This window comes from Arvicola amphibius, chromosome 4 (genome assembly GCF_903992535.2).
Source record: "Arvicola amphibius chromosome 4, mArvAmp1.2, whole genome shotgun sequence".
In the NCBI taxonomy this organism is placed as follows: Eukaryota; Metazoa; Chordata; class Mammalia; order Rodentia; family Cricetidae; genus Arvicola; species Arvicola amphibius.
Window position 1 is genome coordinate 111,541,160 of NC_052050.1, and position 17,586 is coordinate 111,558,745.

General features: G+C 44.5%; 1 protein-coding gene across 1 annotated transcript; it reads left to right on the plus strand.

The window, feature by feature from the left end:
* Nucleotides 1–787: 787 nt before the first annotated feature.
* LOC119811590 (tripartite motif-containing protein 60-like) lies at nt 788–6,183 on the plus strand. The gene is made up of 3 exons (XM_038325495.2): nt 788–2,229; nt 2,662–2,868; nt 6,060–6,183. The coding sequence occupies exons 1-3, from the start codon at nt 788–790 to the stop codon at nt 6,181–6,183; spliced, it is 1,773 nt and encodes a 590-aa protein (XP_038181423.2).
* The last annotated feature ends 11,403 nt before the right edge of the window (nt 6,184–17,586 follow it).

A 17,586-nucleotide genomic window follows, 5' to 3' on the forward strand; every position in this document is an offset into this window, starting at 1 on the left:
GTGTATAAGTGGTTTGCTTGCATGTAGGTATGTGTATCACATGTGTGTCTGTGCTTTCTCCCCACCCCAGATTCAGAAGGTCTCTGATCCCCTGGAAATGGAATTATGCATGGTTGTAAGCCTCTATGTGGGTGCCGGGAACTGAACCATGGCCCTTTGCCAGAGCAGGCAGTGCTCTGACCACTGGTCAGTCCTACCAGCTCATGTTGCTGTTTGCTTATAATTGATTTGTGAATTAAATCTGCAGCATAAATGTCCTGTATTTTCACCTAATGATTTTTATGCTCCTAAATTCTTTCACATTTATTCAGTGCATGTGTGTGCTCTCAAATGGGTTATGTGTCCATACAGCAAGAGCGTGGAGGTCAAAAGGCAAGATTCAAGAGTTGGTTCCTCCTACAATGTGGGGCTCATGGATTGAACTTGGGTCCCGGTGTACATAGGGTTCTCGTGTGGCTGTTTAGATACAGTGCTGATAACACAGTCTGATTTTTAATCTCCTCCCTTATTTTACCCATAGGAAGGATTTATTTTCTTGGATGTGAAACAACTTTCTTGAACAAGAAACCTTCCTTGAGCAGGGAAAGCAACAACATCTAATACACAGTAGTCCTGGGCTCTGAACTCTGTCAGCCCTCTCTGCTGTAAGGTATATAGGGTTAACCAAGTTTGCAGAAGCCGGAGTCAAGGAGGCAGTGAGCCTAAAAGCTGCTCGTTCTTTAGATCTCAGGGAGGACCAGAGCTTGCTAGTTTCAAGCTGCAGAGAAGCAGGCCTTCCAGAAGTAACATGTCTTCTCCCACAACTTCTGTGCAGCCTTGCACAAGCTCCGGGGAGCTTGAAGCAGGGCAGGCTGACCTCCCAGCAGAGGCCCACTGTCCCATATGTAAGGAGAACTTCAAGAATCCAGTGACCATCGAGTGCGGGCATAAATTCTGCCTCTCCTGCATCAGTGCGTTCTGGAAGGATCGAAAGGATAATTTCTCCTGCCCTATTTGCCACTTTAATTGTCCAGAAAGGAATTTTCAGAGTAATGAGCAGCTGAGCAAATCCACTGAAGTCACCAAGTGGCTCCCGGTAAGAAAGGGCCGGAAGCAGAGACAGAAAGGAGAGCGTTCCAGAGAGGTGCAGCCTTCAGCCCTTTCCTGTGGGAAGGACCAAGAGGTTTGCTCCCCCAGTCCCACATGTCACTTCGTTTGGCCCATGGAGGATGCCACCCTCTATCATAGGAAACAAACTGAGTATTACATTAAGCTCTGGAGGGAGAAAGTAGAGTCGGTTGAGAAAGTCCTTGCCACCCAAAGGAAAAGATTGCTAGAACTGAAGAAAAGGGCCGAGCGCAGAAGAGAAGAGGTCACGTCTGAATACCAACAATACTGGTTGTTTCTTAGGGAGCAACGAGAGAACATTCTTGAGGAGTTAGAAAGTGAAGAGCTAACTGGATTATCCAAAATGCATGCCAACATAGAAGAATTCTCAGATCACATCGCTTCATTGAAGCATCTGCTGGAGGAGATAACGCGCAACTGTGTAAAGTCGGAACTGGACTTGCTGGCAAGTGTTAAAGACTCCTACGGGAGATACAAAGCCTTAAAATGCCCTGCGGTCTTCTCGCTTCAGCTGACAGAGTATGGCTACCAGTTTCCTCCACAGTATTCAGGCTTGGACAGAATTATTAAGCGATTTCACGTGGATGTACTTCTGGATCCTGAAACAGCGAACTGTAAACTTAAGATCTCAAAAGATAAAAAAACTGCACGATATGAGAGCGTGCAAAAGGTACCGCAGAGCCGCAGAAGGTTTTGCAGGTACCCCGTTGTTCTGGGGTCTGAGGGGTACAGTTCCGGCAGACAGTACTGGGAGGTAGATGTGGAGAACAAGTATCAGTGGCTCCTGGGGATTTGCCAAGAGCCCTTCCCCAGGAGCAGGGTCAAGAGCGATAAAAATCAACAGTTCTCAGTGCACGACAGGTTACGGGGAGTTGGGCTACACAATGGGATAAGTTACGTCGCGTTGGGCCATAAGAAAATCCGTCTTCTGCCAAAGGTAAAACCCAATAGGGTTGGAATTTTTTTAGACTCCGAAATGCATGAGGTTTCGTTCTACAATTTGCCTGATAAGTCCCTTCTGTACAGGTTTAGGGACTGTCCTAGTGGTGCACTTTGGCCTTATTTCTACACTGGGGAAGATGTCAGGCCCCTGAAGATCTGCACACTCAAAAATCCTGAGTGGTGAGAGGCCAGACAACCAGCGAATCTAGTCAGCAGGCCTGGCATTTCGTTTTGTTATGTTTTTTTTTTTTCCAGTTTTCATTCTAACAATCACAATAGTTGTTTTGGTTTAATCTGCTTCAAGGAGTTCGAAAGGAGTCAGAATACCTGCTTTATAAACCATTGGACCTTTAATGATCCTTAAAGTAAATGTTCTTCCAGTAGTTGCCAACAAAAATTCATAGATGCCAGTCCTCGTAAACCACCTACGTCTTTCTTTTTTAATAAAAACCAAGCCCTTCACTGATTGAAAACTTATCATTTTACATCGTTCCGTGGTCCTGGCTCCCCACTCCCTGCCGCCACAGACCACCTGTCTCCTCTGCTGCTTTTTTTTTACCAATGATGTTGAACTTTGACCCATTTATGGTCAGACACGGCTGTGGACACCAGTGCTGAGGCCACCACCAACGACAGGAAGAAGGCCCAGGATGGCAGAGAAGCCCCTGCCAAGCGGGATGCTAATGAGAGAAACGGGGACCAGCAGTTGACAGAGACGAAGAGGAGGATGGAGAAGATGCGTACAGCGAACGAGGCGGCTGTGGGCAAGCAGGCAGCTGGAGGTGGTGAGGGGGTGTTCATACAGAAGGCGAAGGACTGGTGAGGATGTCCAGAGAGCAGCAACTGTGATCCAGGCACTTCCTGTCCTAGATGCTCCATGTGGTCCCCTTTCTCGCCCGCTCTCAGGGGACAGTACCACCCACAATGACATGAGCTATTCATTACACCACCAAAGCCACAGAGGGAATCTGCAGCAAGGGAGGCGAGGAGAGCCCAAATGTGCAAGGCCCTGCCCACCCCCTTTTAAAAGAAAATTTATGTTCTTATTTGAATTTAATTTTAGTGATGACCAGTAACCAAACCAGAGAGGGTTCTCTGTCCTGCTTCTGACTTTACTTGTGGTGACTGTGTTCATTATAACCTCAGAGGTGGAGAAAACAATTCTCTTAAAAACACAACAAAAAATTGTATCCCAAGCATCGCAATCACTTGCTTGTATGTACCTGGTTGTATTATAAGTGACAGATTTATACGAGACAGCTAAAAGGGCCAAACATGGGTTTCTTTTTTTCTCCCCTTGGTCTATGAAATTGCTGCATTTATATGTGTTTGAGACAATGCCCGACAGCCCACATTGCCACATATAATTAAACATAAAATTTTAAGTTTGGTTTTTGGTTTTAATGTAAAAAGAAAAAACTTCTCTAATGTCAAGCACGTGTGTTCTTTTGTGGTCACTCTTTGGTTTTTAAAGTTCTTGTTATGCAATCCAGGCTGGTCTGGAACTTGTGACCTCCTGTATTAGTCTTTGACATACTGTGTTTAGAGGTGTATGCTGGCATTTGAAAGTGGGAATTTTCAACAGTCATCAGTTTGCCTTAGTACTTTTCACCAAAAATTGTGTACCACCTTATTGTTCTGTTTTTGTTTTGCTTTTATTTTGAGATATCACTGTAAACTAGGCTGGTCTTGAACTCAGGGAGCTAATCCAGAGTACCCAGTTTCCTGGAGTGCTGAGAACTGAGTCTGTCTGTTGTATTGACTCTGCTATGGAAGGAAGAAGTTCTTCACCACTTACATCTATTCCAGTATTTATACACTAAAATCTTCTTTGCAGGTAGGGACTTCACAGTCGCAGCTACTCCAGGGGCTAAGAAAGCAGTAGCTCACGTTAGATGCCAGCCTAGGCAACAGTAAGGCCAGGAAAGAAACTTTGGAAGTTGTTGGGCATCAGTGGCATAGTCCTGAAATCTCTAGTGCTTGAAAGGCTGGGGTACATAGTGAGACCCTGACCCAAAACTCTTATACCTCTAAAAAACAAAAGGCTGTTGTGATAACCACCCATAGTATAAATGGGTTTTGGTCAGGAGTGTATGTGAGAAGTAACACTCTCGCCTAGTATGTATAAGGTTCTGGGTTCAATTCCCAGTACCACCTACTTTCTCTTCAAGAATAGACTTTAGATTTTGAATGCCCTGTTTCTGTTGGCTCTGCTTGATGGCAGATATGCGGCGTCTAAGAATGAATGTCTTGAGCTAGAGGCCAGTTTGTGATGTGAAATCTCTGTCAGCCAATGATCTTTAGGAGGTTGTACCAGGTTAGGGTGTGACCTTTTGGGTACTGGGAGAAAACCCTCAACTGGTGGCCCAAGGTTCACTCTCTCTGTGGTTCCCAGGCCACGCAGCTGAGGTTGGACTTCTCATTCCTGTTTCGTGAGTTTGCCTCTTATAATAACGAAAATATAATTGAAATACCTTGGAGTTATCCTGGCATTGTTCTATCCTAGGGGTTTGGTCTGTTTCCAGTCTGAGCTCCTGTGAAGAAAACAGGCTCTGCAGGCCGAGGTTCCAGGTCTCAAAGAACCATAGGCAAGAGTCACCACCCTAAGGGGAGCTCCCACACAGTCTGCTCCAGATAGCTCTGATGGAAGACACATCAAAGAGGTGTGGATAGAGTTTAGACTTAGAGCAATTGCCTGGCATCTGTGAACTCTTGGGTGTGATTCCCAGCACAAGCGGTGTGGGTTCATAAGGTCCATCTTAGGTTCAGTAGCCACTATTATAGAGGGGGTACCATGTTTAAAGTTGTGGAATCATGCCAATTGTAGAGTTACACAGCCAAGCAGCATCCTCTTTGTTTTTTAAAAAGTATCTTATGGGAGTGTCTGGTCGGGGGCTCTGAAGAGGGCACTGGACATCTCTGCCATTCTTTCTTCCTCTCAGGCCTGTTCTCTTTACCTCCAATTTTGCATCCTGCTGTCTCTGCTCCACCTGGACTGGGGTGCCACAGGTTCAGCTGTAGGCTGACCACGTGGGCCATGATATGGATTATAGATGCTCAACTCTGGTCTTCATTGCTCCCCAGGAAGTCTTCATAACCACTGCGCTGCCTCCCCAGTCTGATTTCCTGTTTCATAGTCAGGGTTTCTCAAAGCAGTCCTGGCTGAACTAGAACTTACCATGAAGACCAGGCCGGCCTCTACCTCATAGAGACCCATCCACCTCTGCCTCTGCTTGGTTGAAAGGCCTTTGCCACCACACCAGGCCTTTCGTGGAAGATGGAAGCAAACGTCTTTTCACCCTAGACAGAACAAAGAAAAGATTGCACCCCATGAACTTAACTGGAGTTCCGTACAGGAGTGTACAGAAGAGCGTGCCTCTTGGAGCACCCACAGGTTGGAGCCTCAACATCTCAACTTGGCAGCAGTCCTTTATCCTCTTACACAGAAAGAAGGCCTGGCGAGCCCCTTCTTTCCTCAGTGACCCAGGGACCCAGTCTTGTGCAGGTCTGAGATTAACTCCAACTACTGAGCATTTGTGTAGCCAGAATAACCTTGAAGTTCTGGTCCTCCTGCCTCCACACAATCCCCCCCCCCCTCCAAGTGTCAGTACCACAGTCAGGCACCACAAAGTAGTATCTGTTAAACTTAGGCTTCCGATCAGATAAAAATATGGTCATCTGTTCCAGTCTGTTTCTACTCCCCGTCCCTCCCCCCTCAGTTTCTACATGGAAGGAGGGTTTCCTGGCTGGCCTGGAACTCTATAGCGCTATAGACCAGGCTAACCTTGAACTCAGAGAACTACCTGCCTCTGCTTCCCAAGTGCTGGGATCAATGGTGTGTGCCACCACAACTGGCTCCTGTCTCAACTCTTTAAATCCAGTTCCATTCCTTTCATTTTGGGGCAACTTGATATATATCATAGGTTGCCCCTCTTCCTCTTGCTCATAAAAGTTGCCTGCTCCAAAACCACTTTAGTGAGTGCTATGAAGGTTACAGTTCCCTCTTATAGCCAGGTCAGAGTTCAAGATGCTGAGACTGGCCTGGAACTATCCACTTCACTGCCACAAGGAGCACCTTGTGTGGCTCTCACTACGGCCCTGAGTATCAGAGCCCTTGCTCTCAGAGGGAACTAGTGAGCACCTGTTTTAAAAAATAGATCCAGTCGGGCTGGATCCATGGAGAGATCTCGGTGGTTAAATGCATGTACTGCTCTTCCAGAGGATCTGAGTTCAATTCCCAGTACCCACATCAGGCAGACTGCAACTGCCTGTAGCTCAGCTCCCAGGGCATCTAACACTGTTGGCCTGCACGAGCACCCATACACACTTACATATATACATAGATTAAAAAAATAAAAATATATTAAAAAGGAAAAAAATAGATGCAGTCAGGTGTGGTGACACACACTTTTAATCTCAGTACTCAGGAGGCAGAGCCAGGTGTGTGCCTAGCCAGCCAAGGCTACAGAGAGACCAGAGAGAGAGAGAGAGAGAGAGAGAGAGAGAGAGAGAGAGAGAGAGAGAGAGAGAGAGAGAGAGAGAGAGAGAGAGAGAGAGAAATCTGGTCTTGATGTCCATGCCAGTTTAGTCTACAGTATAAGACATAGTCTCAAAACATAAAACAAAAACAAACCGCCCGAAGACCAGAGAATGCTTCCATCCAAGAGAGCACCTGAGAAGCAGGCCTCCAGCTCCCACAGCTACAGAGACCAAGAACACTGAGGCTGAGAGATGAATGACCCTCCCCCCAGCACACACCGAATGGAGCACACCAGAGCCACAGGCGTCGGACAGTTTCATCTTTAAACTCAGCTCTGCTGTGCCAGCATCTCATTCCATATGTATTCTGTTGACTTTTTCTATTTACCTTTAACTCTTGAATGCATCTCAAGGTGTTTTCTTCTTATTTGCATATTGTTCAGTTAGATTTTAGGCCTCTTTCTCTTCCTTCATCTGATACAATTTAAAGCATTCTCTACCTTTAGTCTCATCTCTTATACCCTGAGTGGACTCTGGCCAACTTGAGCATGGCTGGCTGGCCTTGCCCTTCTCCCCATTTCCCTCTGCCTTGTTAAAAACTATTAAATTACGTTCCTAAAGCTAGGCACCAAAGCCTACTCCCTTATTTGGCCACTTCCTCCTCCTGAGGCTGACCGTCAAGGTCCAGCTATCAAAGTATTAAAGTCCAGCAATCAAAAACCCTCTTTGGCTCACCTAACCGACTTGCCCAATTGAAACTAAACTATAGGTCATATCTGTCTCCCCTCTATCCAGAGGCAGACATTTGTCATTGTGTCCCCACCTTCCCCCAGATCCCCCCCCCCCCCCCGCTCCTCGATCCCTTCCCCTTCTCCCTCATCCTCTACCTTTTGTCTTCGTCTCTTACTCCCTGTCTTCTCTCCCTCTGGGGCAAATAAATCTCCTTGGTGCTGAGAACTTGGTCTTGGGGTTCCTGGGCCAATACTTTTCCTTCCATACCCTACCCCTCTTAATTCCTGCCTTTTCTCATTCATCCTTTTCTTCTCCCCTTTTTTCTTAACTATGACCTTCCATAACTTTTTAAGTATCCTTAGAATCCACAGCTAACAATATCTCAGCCTTCCCTTCTTAGCTACTTTAGAGTTGATCAAATCCTTAAATCCTTGTCCTCACTCATCCCACACCCTTCCTATGTTAATCCCAAAGACTGGAAGAGAAAGATCACCTCCAACCCAAATCATCAGGGTTAAATTCATTAAAGTATGCTTTTTATATTCATATAATTGGGCTGTTGCTCCCTAAAAATGGGGTTCAAAAGATCACCATTGGATGTGAGGAAGACAAGGTTTTTATAGCTCGAGTGTAGGGGTTTTGAGATGGGGGACTTGGCAGGCAAAATAGGTGGGGTTACAGGTGCAGAACATAGGCAGAACAAGGTAGCCAATAATGAGCTCCTGAAACAAAGACATGATTGCAAGGTGATTGTAACCAGGTAGTCATAACAACAGGTGGTCACAACAAGGTAGGTTTAACAACCTTTTGAAACAAAGATAGGGTTGCAAGATGGTGAACCGAAGACATAGTTGCCATTTCCTGGAACAGTAGTCCAGAACCATTTGTAGTTAAGGTTACAGGTGGGACATAGCCCAATCCTTGAGAAACAGAGGTTTAACCATAAACAGGAACGAATCTAGTTTATCTTTATAAAAAGATGGCTTAAGCCTAAGATCGAGGTAGGTTGATTCATGATCTCCTCCTAATATTATTAACTGAATATTAATAAAATTTGAGTACACACCATATAATCCTTTGTTGTTTACTCCCCAACAGTTTTAGAACTCTAAGGGCAACTGCTATTTGCTGGCTAGTAGGACAAGTCCATGGTGGTAATACCAAACAGCTGTGGTTGTTCTCAGTTCGTCTCCAACTCAAGGAATAATAAAAGGCTTGCAACAGACACCAGGAGCCTCTGGTCTGAACAATTATTTCCTGAACTACACACTCAATAACAACACATCCACATGTCACCGGAACCCTAAAAATACTTTAATTAAATCTAGCTGATAAACATGAGCTATCATGTCTAAGACACTCTTATTAATTTTTAGACAAAGTCTCATGTAGCTCTGGCTGGTGTGAAATGGCAATATGCAGCCAAAGCAGATCTTGAACTCACAAAGATCCAGATCCACCTGTCTCTGCCTCAAGAATGACAGGACTTCTGGGGTACCACCAGCCCCAGCCACTGTCACTTTATATAAGAGCCTTGAGTGTATCCCTGGATTTGAATATTGGTGGGAGGTCCTAAATCACTTCCTGCAGATCCCCTCATACTACTACGTTTGGATCTCAGCTAGAAGTGTCTTCTCAAGTCTTTGTGTAAGGCTGGAATGGTAATTTCCATAACTGGAAGCTGGCAGAAATAATTCTCGCGGCTTTTATCAGTGCTATGTAATGCTGTTCATGTTTCTGACTCTGGGAGTTCCACCTCGTTTCAAAGCTTCAATTTCCATTTGAAACATCTGATCAAAGAGCTCAGTACCATGAAATGCTCTTATAATCTCAGCCAAGAGGATCTTGTGTTCAAGACCTGCCTAGGCAATGTAGGGAGACCCTGTCCCCAAAACAAATGGAAACCCATGCTTAGACACCTCTGGTATTAGACTGGAACTCTTTGTCTTATTGCCCTGCCAAATTAATTCTGAAATGTAAAATTTCCATTTCCATTTGTTTATTTGAGCCTGTAGGTTAGTGCCACAGTCTGCTGTGGAGGTCAGAGAGCAGCTTGAAGGCATTGGTTCCACTACCTGGGTCCTGGTGACCGAACTCGTATATCAGACTGGCAGCCAGCACCTTATCCATGGAACGATCTTGTTTTGACCTCGCTGTCTTTTTTCTTTTTAAGATTTTTTCATTTATGTGTATGTGTCTTTAAGAGTTTACGTGCACCACATGAATGCAGAAGCCTGTAGAGGCCATAAGATGTGTTAGATCCCCAGATATTGGACTTACAGGCAGTGGTGAGCCACCCTATGTAGATTCCAAGAACCAAACCTGTGTCCTCTGCAAGAGTAGAAAGTACTCTTAGCCGTTGAACTATCTCTCTAGTTCCTTTATTTGGTTTTTAATTTTATTTTATTGTGTGTACCCGTGTGTGTAATGTCTGTGAATGTGGACATGAGAGTGCTGTTGCCCACAGTGGTTAGAAGACAGCCTGGGGTGGCAATTCCAACCTTCTACCCTGTTTGAGACACTGTCTCATTGTCATTGACTAAGTCCTAATTGATGCCTCCTACATGAATTAGTAATCAAGAAAATGCCCCGTAGATATGTCAACAGACCAATCAGATAGAGGCAATTCTTTAACTAAGATTCCTTCTTCCCAGGTGTCTTTCCATTGGGTTGAGAGCTGAAAGTGACAGTCATCAACAATGGAACCTCACCTTTTGGGGCTTGTACCTCTACCATGTTCTCCATGCGTTAGGAGTGTCTAGTTTGGACAAGAGTCAGCAGTCCTCACCCAGAAGATCACCCTTCAAATCATTAAAATGTTGATTGATGTAGGTGTGTCTTCTATCTATCTGATGATTTCATTGGTTACTTAATAAAGAAACTGCTTGGCCTGATAGGTTAGAACATAGGTGGGTGGAGTAGACAGAACAGGATGCTGGGAGTGAGGCAGATGCCTCAAGCAGTCGCCGTGACTCTCCTCTCTGAGATGGATGCAGGCTAGAATCTTCCCGGTAAGCCACCCCTCGTGGTGCTACACAGATTACTAAATATGGGTTAATTAGCTAATAAGAGGCTGAAACTAATGGGCCAGGCAGTGTTTAAATGAATACAATTTGTGTGTTGTTATTTCGGGTGTAAAGCTAGCCATGTGGGATCTGGGTGGGATGAAAAGCAGGCCTGCCCCCAGCTCCTCACTACAGTTGATCACGGACATGCCTCATCCCACATCCTCTGCAGTTGCAGGTCTAGCTGTGGCAAGCTTGCCTCTTTCATTCTTTTTAAATTGGTGCTTTATTTATTTAGATTTTATTGTATTTGTGTTTGTGTGCATACGCGCATGTGCACGCACACATATATGTGTGTATGTTTTCAGGTGCTCTAGGAGTCCAGAGGGTGTTACATCCCTAGGAGCTTAAGTTACAAGCATTCGTGAGCTGCGTGTCATGGGTCATCGGGAATTGAACTCTGTTTCCCCTGGAAAAGCAGCCAGCAGTCTTGATCTTCCTAACTGAGTAGTAAATGTACTTAGCCATTGGGCCATCTCTCCAGCCCTTAGTGTTTTATTTTTAATTGACATGTAGTAATTGCACATAATTTTTGGTATACAATATGACATTTGAGTGTCAATGTGTAAGGATCAGATTTCATAAGGCATGCTCCCTCCCCCCATGGGGATCAAAACCAGAGCTTTATACCTTCAAGGCAAGCACTCCACCATGTGAACTGCATCCCTGACCCTTAGCATTTGTTTATACTGGGAACGCTCGGAATTGTATCTTCTAGCTGGTTTGAAATATTCAGTGAGGTCTTTGAGCTCTAGTCGTAGTTTGCTGTTGATATTTGAGGCAAGATCTCACTCTTTATCCCTGGACAGCCTGGAACTCTCTATGTAGACTAAGCTCCTGTCAACACACAGAGAACCACCTGCCGATGGTTCTGTTTCCGAGCGTCGAGACTAAAGGCATGCACTGCTGAAGCAAACATTAGGAGTCTTCCTTTGGGGCATTTTACTACATTCTTAATTATGGATGATCCTTTACCCACCAACCTGTCAATCTCCCTGGCCCTCCTCCTTACCACATTGCCTTGCCCCAGTATTCTCTTTTCCACTTTCACATTGCTTTTGTGCTATTCAGCTTCACTGTGTACACATCAGCCATTTTGTCTCCACCCCCATGCCCCACAAACACATTTTAGTCTCCTTCAGGGATTCTGTTACTGAGCGTCCTCACAGACCCACCCACTTGTTCACTGACTACAATACCCATCATCCTCTCAGAGGGCTACGTCTGCACCAAGGTTGTGGAAAATGCTTTGCTCTGGGTGGGATTCTCTTTCCCATGAGCTAGTTGTTTCTAGGAAGTCAAAACTAACCCCGCCTTTCCATCTATATCACGGGACCCCAGCAGAGAGGGGATAGCCACAATAGAGGGTTCCCTGGTCTTTTGACATCTGGAAAAAGAATGTAATAAGTAGGACACTTTTTTTCCTTAAACTTTATTTTTATATGTATAGGTGGGTTGCTTGCCTACACGTGTATCAGAGCACCACGTCCATGCAATGCCCTCAGAGGTCAGAAGAGGCTTGCTCAATCTCCTGGGACTGGAGTTACAGACAGTTGTAGGCTGCCCTGTGGGTGCCAGGAATTGAACCCAGGCCCTCTTTTAACTGCCGAGCCATCTCTCTGTCCCTGGTAGAAGTAAGTAGAACCACCGAGCAGTGGTGGCACACTCCTTTAATCCCAGCTCTCGGGAGGCAGAGGCAGGTGGATCTTTATGAGTTCCAGGTCAGCCTGGTCTACAGAGTGAGTACCAGGACAGGCTTCAAAGCTATAGAAAAACCCTGAAAAAAAAAGTAAGTAAAACCAGCTACAATGAAATGTTTTAGCCTAACTTTTATTCCCAAGTTGCTCCTGGGAATAAAAATACAACAATAGGAAAGGGCTGGAGAGATGGATCATCGGATTCAGAGCACTGGCTATCTTTGCAGAGGACCAGTGCTCATTTTCTACCGTCTACATGGCAGCTCAAAACTGTCTGTAACTGCAGTCCCAGAGGACCTTATATGCTTCCCTAGCTTCTGCAGAGTGCTGCACATACATGGTGCACAGACATAGGGAAAACGCCCATACACAAAGATAAATTTTAAAATATTAAGAAATACAGGATCATTTTCTGATCTGTGTTGCAGGGCCACATATCCCAACTTGGTGGTGGGCTGAGGCAGGAAAATCCAAAGGGTAAGGGCCTACCTGAGCTACAGAACTATTTCAACATCAACCTGTCCAACTTTGTTATCGTGTTTGTATGAGACGTGCATGGGGGCATGTGCATACCACGATGCTTGAGGCGGTCAGGGGAGTTGTGGTTGTTAATGCAAATAAGGGTCTCATCATCAAATCAGGTGCACCTCTTTATCCGGGCCCATTTGGGCATGCGTAGGTCCTTTCCCCTCCCACTTCCAGATATTAATCTTTGCAGCCGAGGGGTCCGTGGTGAGCTCTTTCTTGGTGCTGCGCGGCTGCCTGCGTGCGCAGTACAGGTAAACTAGGGTGGGCGGGGCATAGAAAGTGTGGATGGGAAACCGGGCGAGGGTGGCGCACGCCTTTAATCCCAGCACTCGGGAGCCAGAGGCAGGCGAATCGCTGTGAATTCAAGGCCAGCCTGGTCTATAAGAGCTAGGGCCAAAGCTACAAAAAGAGAGAGGGAGAGGGAGAGGGAGGGGGAGGGGGAGGGAGACACAGAGAGAGAAATAGAGACAGAGCGAGCGAGGGAGGGAGGGAGGAAGGAAGGATGGATGAGAGTTTTAAGTGCGGAAACCTTAGGAGCACAGATTGTGCGTTTTGTGGGCTCTTTAGATTCTGGAGCCTCTTTTGAGAAAAACCGAATCAAATCGGATGTAGTCACCCACGCTTTTAACCCCAACCCTTGGAGGCAGAGGCAGAGGCATCTCTGGGAGTTGGAGGCCAGCCTATCTACATAATAAGCTTCAGACCAGCCAGGGCTACATAAAAAAACCTGATCTCAAAATTAATTGTTATTTAATCAAGAAAGACACGATCACTTCTGGATGGGCGTGCAGGCCTGCCAGTCAGATCCCAGTTTCTCCAGAGGCTGAGGCAGGAGCATCCAATGTTTAAGGCCTGGATGAATTACACTTAATGAATTCAAGGCCAGCCTGTACAGTTTTCAGAAGGAAACGAAACCACTTTATTGTTGTGTCTGTGAGAGTTGGGGGGGGGGGGCATGGGCATGTATCGTGGTGCTTGTGGGGAGTCAAAAGACAACTTTGTGGAGTTTCTCTGTACAGCTTTTCGTAAGTCTTAGGAATTGAATTCAGGTGGTCCTGCGCGTCACATGACTGAAATCACCTTTACTCTGTGAGCCACCTCGTTGGCCCAGCTGGTCCAATATAATACAGCCTTTTTTCGTTGCTTGATTGTTTCGGGACCGTATGGCACTTAGTGCCCTGGCTGGCCTGGAACTCAGGGGCATCTGCCCCTCTCCACATCTAGAGTGCTGCAACGCAAAAGATGCTGGTAAAAACACTGGACTGGTGCGGACAAGAATTCACACCATCAACTGGACATTCTGGGGTTTTGTTTTGGTTTGGTTTTTCAAGACAAGGTTTCTCTGTGTAGCTGTGTAGTCTTTTTTTTTTTTTCTTAAAAAAAAGAACAGAGTGTCTTTATGTAGCCTGGCTGTCCTAGACCAGGCTGCCTCAAACTCGCAGCGATCTGCCTGCCTCTGCCCCCTGAGTGCTGAAATTAAAAGCGGGCACCGCCTGATATTCTGAACTGTGAGAATGGGGTGCTCATGCTGGTGCCATTGTGGGGTCCTGAGAAGTTATTCTGGAAGACTTGAGGTATAGATCCGGCTCTAGAAAACTACAGCGCTGGAGTATGGATTGGGAGGTGGAAAGTCAGACCGTGAGTGAAGTGATTAAGGCAGCTCGATCTTAATAAACTATTGAAATGGGGCGAAGGGTCCACTTGGGACTGAAGGGGACCTGGATCTGTAGAGGCAGACTAAGGGAATGAAGGGTATAAACGGGGTATCAGGGCCCAGGAAAATCAGGGACTGATATGCATGAAAGGTGGTGGGCTTCATGGCTTCAGACTTGTCCTCCTACCCAGCTTCTTGAGTTCTAGGCATTCTGATGCAGATCCCCAGGGCCCACATGGTGGAAAGAGAGAACCATTTCCCCACAAACTGTTATCTGGCGTCCACACCGAGACCATGACATGGCATGCCCTTCCTCATATAAGCTAATAAACACCCCTTTAAAAAATTAAAATATATTCAGATTCTCATAGGGAAAGCAGCTCACCCCTTGATCTTGGCAAGGACCCTGCCTCAGTTTCCTTCCCCAGTGATTGCGGGGTACTCCCCACAGCCCTCCCTTACAGTTCGGCTTGGTGATCATCTTTTCATTTATTGCACCCAACTTCCTGAAACAGTGACTAAAGCCCACAGAAACCAAGGTCATTAATACCACGTCGCCAATTCAGTGGAAGTCTGGTGTGCAACACTTCTGTTAGAGCCCACTGTTCAGCTGTTTCTGTTCATATCATCATAGATAGTATAAAAATGGTACTTCATCTTGTGAAATCCTCTTTAGTTGCATTTAGGATTTTGATAACTCCAATCAATGGAGTATTACAGACTTATTTCATACTATTATATGAAGCATTTCAATATAAATTGTTTTGTTTTTCTTTTTCTTTCTTTTTTTAAATTTTTGTTTTTTTGAGACAGAGTTTCTTTGTGCATCCCTGACTATCCTGGAACTCATTCTGTAGACCAGGCTGGCCTCTGCTTCCCGAGTACTGAACTTAAAGGCATGTGCCATCACCACCCAGCTCAATTCAGTTTTAAAGGCTGCACAGTAATTTGTGAGTACACAGGAGAGCCTAGCATTCCCGCGTCATTAGTGCCAGCTAGCATGCCAACCTATCTGGCTGGCTCGCTATGTATTTATTTTGGAGGCAAGGTGTCATGTATCTCAAGCTGGTCCCAAATTCCCTATGTAGTCTAGAATGACTATGAACTTTGGAATGTTGGTTGGTAATGTGTTGAGTTGCATTTTGTTTTGCTCAGAGACAAGTTCTTTTCATTTAGCCCAAACTGGCCTTAATTTGCCATCTCCTTATTTCAACCTCCCAAGTGCTGGGGTTGCAGGTGTTTAATATATATGTATATATATGTATGTATGTATGTATATATATATGTATGTATATGTATGTATGTATGTATATATATATATATATATATATATATATATATATATATATATATATGTTACACTTGGGACCAAATCCAGAGCTTGGTGCATGCAAAGCAAGCACTCAAACTGCTGAGCTTCAGCCCCAGCCTTGATTTTTTTTTAAATATTGATTTTTTTATGTTAAGGGAAGGAAAGATATGTTCAGGAAGAAAGTAAAGTCACCAAGAGCATGGGTGTGGGTCTTGTGAGGGGCATGGGTATTGAAGAACTGGATTGTACTGTCACTTTTCCCATGGCAGCAGCAAGTTCCCAAATATAAGTTTGTGGAAATTTTGTCCTGGAATACCAAATTCCAGCTGGTAGTCCTTGATCCCGAGATTATGCTGTAGACAAAGTATAAGAGTCACTGTAGTCTTCTTGATTTCCAGACCAGTCAAGAATGTACTGTGATGTGCCTGCAAGGTTGTACTTTAATGGGATAATACCAGTGCATTGTCTCCACAACAAAGTTCCATTAGACTCTCGCAGTTCCTTTGTGCATGGAGAAAATCTTTGAAGGGGTGAAGTATCATCTACCCAGTTACCTTGAGGAAGCAATCACTCTGTAAAATAATTACATTATCATGTCCCATAATTAACTTTGGAAACATTACAAGACATCCCTCCAAAGCAATATTCTCTGCTAAACATACAGGAATTACTTTACTATACCCAACATGAGAAAATTTTCAAGTAATCAGGAAGTCTTGTATGGAAGGTTGCATGTCGTTGACTATGACTACAATCTCCTTTCCTTCCCAAACAGCAGGATGTAAAATAGGTGGGCCAGGAACATAGGCCCAATCGGTCTCACTCAGGAACATCAGAATCAGCATCTTTCTGTTCCACACACCATACCAATTGAATTTCAATTTCATCCTGTGAAAAGACACAAACAAGCCTTCTCCCAATGTCAAAACATTGTTGGGACCCTTTCATAGACAAGTAGATGGATCTTTCCACTGAACTTGAGCAAATTGTGTGGTGGTTTTCTCATGCTGGTGGTGCTTTCATGCCAAAAATCTATTCATGGGAGATTGCTCACAGACATCCAATTTTAAAATTTTAAATTTTAAAATTAAAACACATATATGGTGACTGTGGGTATAACCCTAATTCTCCCTTTTTTGTTATATTTTTAATTAAGATTTCCATGTGCTCTTTCAAAATTCCTTGCCCCTGCATAGTACATCATCTCAAGGATTTGAGTTTGTTCCAGAAACTGATATTGAGGTTTTAGCATCATTAGTTTAATGGCACCCAGATAGGAATTATTATTTATTGAAGAAATCAATGACCAAAATCCCTGTGATGACTGACAGAGAAATTTCCTTTTTTTAATCTAACATTCCAAGAAGTGGACAGGGACAATGTGTTCATTTCTGTAATTACTTCCTGCTGACCTTAGGACGTTGTTCTCAGGGCCCTGGAAGGCAAGATTGTTAGTCAAAAGCAATGAGGGAACTTAGAAGGATCTGGTTCATTGACAAGCTTAAAACACAGCAATCACATTGGCTGGACTGGTCCACATCAGGTTTTAGCAAGGTCAGGACTTGTAGTCATTTGGAGCAGGTTATCAGAAATTGATACTTGTGTGCATTTGTCAGTCAAGTGGAAACCTGGTAAAACAGTTACAAACTGGGAACAGAAGTTAAATTCATGGACTCATTTGAAATTTGTTTACTCATATTCTCAAAAATTAAGGAAGAATCCCAAGACAAGGAGAGAGAAAAAAATATCATAATCATTTTAACTTGTGCGAAGTGGATTCAAGGTATATAATTTTCTAAATTTTCTGGTTTGTATGAATCTCCATTGTATAAAAGGACATAAATTTCTGATATATTAGCATTATTAGTCTGTACTGAAATCCATATTGTAGAAAAAAGAGGTAACATGTATTTGTAAAATAACAAGAGTAGACTCATATCTTTGAGTCCTAACAAAAATTATGATTTGGATTAAACAGCATATAAGCTTATAGCCAGAAGACAACCAAAAGAAATTTAAAGTCTTGAGCTTATGACCCAAACAGTAAGCAATCATTGCTCTGTTAGCTTG